Genomic DNA, 3,196 nt, shown 5'->3' on the forward strand with positions numbered 1-3,196 from the left:
AAATGGTAAAGCTACATACTATACTGTGTAATTCATCCAAAGATTTATGTTTAGTTGACTTTAAACAAAAAAAATAAAAAATTACAGCGTTAATTATTAACTAAAGGACCAGCTGAGGGTGATGGGAAAACTTGAAAAATACAGCCAAACAAAATTATAAGCACGTAAATACTAAAATATGAAGAAACTTAAACTTCACAAGGAAGAGATTCCCAATTCGATATATTTATATTCTTCTAATGTAAATGATATAAATAAAAATGGGTTTAAGCCTTCATTATGAGAGAGAAATAAAATGCATAAAAATGTGCAACTTCATTTTGGATAATTGTACCTTGATGTCCAAATAAACACAGAACAATGTGTTCTAGGTGAGAAAGTTCCAAGCTTTCATCATCATCTATCTTTCATCTCCAATAATCCCTGAGGTACTGGTTGAAAATGAATCATCTGTTAGAGACCTATCTGCAGATACATCATCCTCATCTTCATTGGTCAAAGGGGCGTGTATTTTTTCCACTTCTCTAACCACATCTCTCATCTCAGGACGTTTCTCTGGGAACCTCTCAATGCAACGCATTGCAATCTGCAGCAACCTTAGCATCCCAGGAAGAGCACTCTTTTGACCAGAAATTTCTTTGTCAAAGATTTCAGCAGTCCATTCTTCTCTCACTGCTCTGTGAACCCAACTACAAATATCCACACCATTGATCCCTGGTGGAGCTGAACATGAAGATACTTTGCCAGTTAGAAGTTCTATTAGAAGGGATCCATAGCTCCAAACATCGGATTGCATTGTAACTTTTTTTGCAAATACATATTCAGGTGATTTGTAAACAACCATATGCTGAGCTGCAACTGGTTGTGCTACTAAGAAGGCAAGGCCAAAGTCAGAAACAAGAACCGCATCGTTTTCATCAAAGAGTACATTTGAAGGCCTCAAGTTGCCATGTGGGATAATGTTATAGAACCTGTTGTTGAGGTGTAGGTACTCCAATGCTCGAGCCACTCCTCTTGCAACTGATAATCTTGAGTTCCAACTGAATGGAACCCGGTTTCCATCTCTACCATCTGAAAATGTCCAGTTTTGATGGGACTTGATAAAGTGATGCATAGTTTGGTTGCAAATTCATTATTATGAAGTTGTGTGGTAAAAATCAGTTTGTTACTATACAAGAACCAATTTGATAGTGCTTAATCATCTAGAAGATTATTAGCTTTTTAGCTCTTTCAAAAGAAATGAATTAGGGGAAGGATTTATTAGATTCATTATCTATTTGCTGCTTTTTGCAGATGATTCTTATAAAATTCAGTAATGTACACAATTAAAAGAGAGGCAAGTTAACCCCAAGGGTAGCTCAGTTGGCAGCTGAGCTCCCAAGGGATTGCTTGGTGCAGGGATCAAACCCTGCCTCAAGCAGTTTCTTGGAAAATCTTTGGGGGCTAGAGGATAAGCCAGAAATTTTCGGTTGGAGGATTAGTCTCGTCTTTTCTCCGGTTGCGAAGCTTAGTGCACCCACTGTTACAATGAGGGGCTAGCCCAAACGGGTCGTACCCCGAGGGCATGGTGCCCGGAGAAGGTTAAATGTGGATACCTCCTGGCAATGTACCAAAAAAAAAAAAAAAAAAAAAAAAGATGAGAGGCAAGTTGATGTAAATTACCATGAAGTCTGGAGAAAAGATTTCCATTCTGTGCATATCTATAGAGCATCAGCTTCTCATCTTTGGAATGGTAGTAAGCAAGCAAGGGCAACAAATTTGGGTGCTTCAGATCAGCAATCATATGCAATATCTTTGAAAATTCCTCCTTAGTGAGTGGTTTCAAGTCCCTTAGCCTCTTTACAACAATGGGAGTTCCATCATTCAGCATAGCTTTATAACTATTCCCCATGATTCCTTGACCCAGTGCCTCAGCAGAAGCTCTGAGAAGTTCACCCATTTGAAATTTTGGCTTATTACTAAAGAATATGAGTTGCCTTCTCTCTTCTACTCTCATCATTGTCCCCTCTCCTATCTCTATCTTCTTGCTAACACTGTTCTCCACATCTTTCTCTTCTTCTTCCACTGTGGGAATCTGACCCTTCTCTATTTTACTGAGCTTTCTGGCTTTGTTAAAGTAAAGCATCAATAGCAATATAATTGCAAGCAGAAAAACCACATTGAAAATTATTAAAATGTTGGAATTGTTATTTTTTTCTGAAGGTTTATTTTGGCCTTCATTGTTGTCGAGGGTGCTATTTAAGGGTAGTACACTAGGAGAATTGGAGCTAGTTTTGCAGGAATTAAGAGAAGGTGAACCACACAATCTTGGATTTCCTGAGAATGAAGCAGAGTCAAATGATTGGAGAGTTTGAGTTGTTGGGATTGGCCCCTCAAGGTTATTGTTTGAGACATTAAATATCTCCAAACTTGATTGACTAAACTCTGGTATTGAACCTGTGAGCCTATTATCATGCAGAAACAACTTCTCCAAGAGGATAAGACTCACAAGGGATTTTGATATTGACCCAACTAAAACATTTCCTGACAAATCAATGTACTTCATTTGATGATTGTTGGAGAAATTCATCATTTTTCCCCGTAATGAATTGTTCTTGAAGCTCAGGATGGACAACTCTTCAAGTTCAGAGAAAGCATTGACATTGACATCTCCCGGCAGCCCCATACCTTCCAAAACTATACCCTTGACACGACCATAGGCACACAGAATACCAAACCACCTTGAAGGACCATTGACATTGCAGTGAAGGCCAGTCCAATTCCCATTTAGAAAAGGGTCGTTGAAAGTGGCCTTGAGACCAAAAAGGGCATCTTTTTCTGCAGGATTACCATCTATAGGACCTCCTTGAGCTATAGCAAGAGTGCCAAGAATAGCAAGGACTGAAAAAGTAACATGTTTACGAACAAAAATGGGAAACTCCATGGTTCAATTTTAGATTGAAAACAGTGTTGCAACTATGGCTTGAGGAATTTGACTAGTGAAAATTGGTTAAACTGCTCGATGTAATCACAGACACATTTCTCCAATGCACCTTAACAATTCCTAGTTGCAGACAATAACAAGGGCATCTACTTGTTAATATTCTCCCAAGAATACTAAGAGTTTTGATTTACATATATAGTTTAACTTACATTCGATGTTTCCAGGTGCCAGCGCAAACCAAGTGATGACTTGTGTATATATAAAACTGATATA

General features: G+C 38.3%; 1 protein-coding gene across 1 annotated transcript; it reads right to left on the reverse strand.

Annotated features, from left to right (window-relative positions):
* Positions 1-400: 400 nt before the first annotated feature.
* LOC133306888 (pollen receptor-like kinase 4) lies at positions 401-2,923 on the reverse strand. The gene is made up of 2 exons (XM_061507267.1): positions 1,663-2,923; positions 401-1,071 (listed from the first exon to the last, which is right to left on the reverse strand). The coding sequence occupies exons 1-2, from the start codon at positions 2,921-2,923 to the stop codon at positions 401-403; spliced, it is 1,932 nt and encodes a 643-aa protein (XP_061363251.1).
* Between the last annotated feature and the right edge of the window lie 273 nt (positions 2,924-3,196).

The sequence above is a fragment of the Gastrolobium bilobum genome, unplaced genomic scaffold (genome assembly GCF_033153095.1).
Source record: "Gastrolobium bilobum isolate Gb01-03AN ecotype WA unplaced genomic scaffold, APGP_CSIRO_Gbil_v1 utg2909, whole genome shotgun sequence".
In the NCBI taxonomy this organism is placed as follows: domain Eukaryota; kingdom Viridiplantae; phylum Streptophyta; class Magnoliopsida; order Fabales; family Fabaceae; genus Gastrolobium; species Gastrolobium bilobum.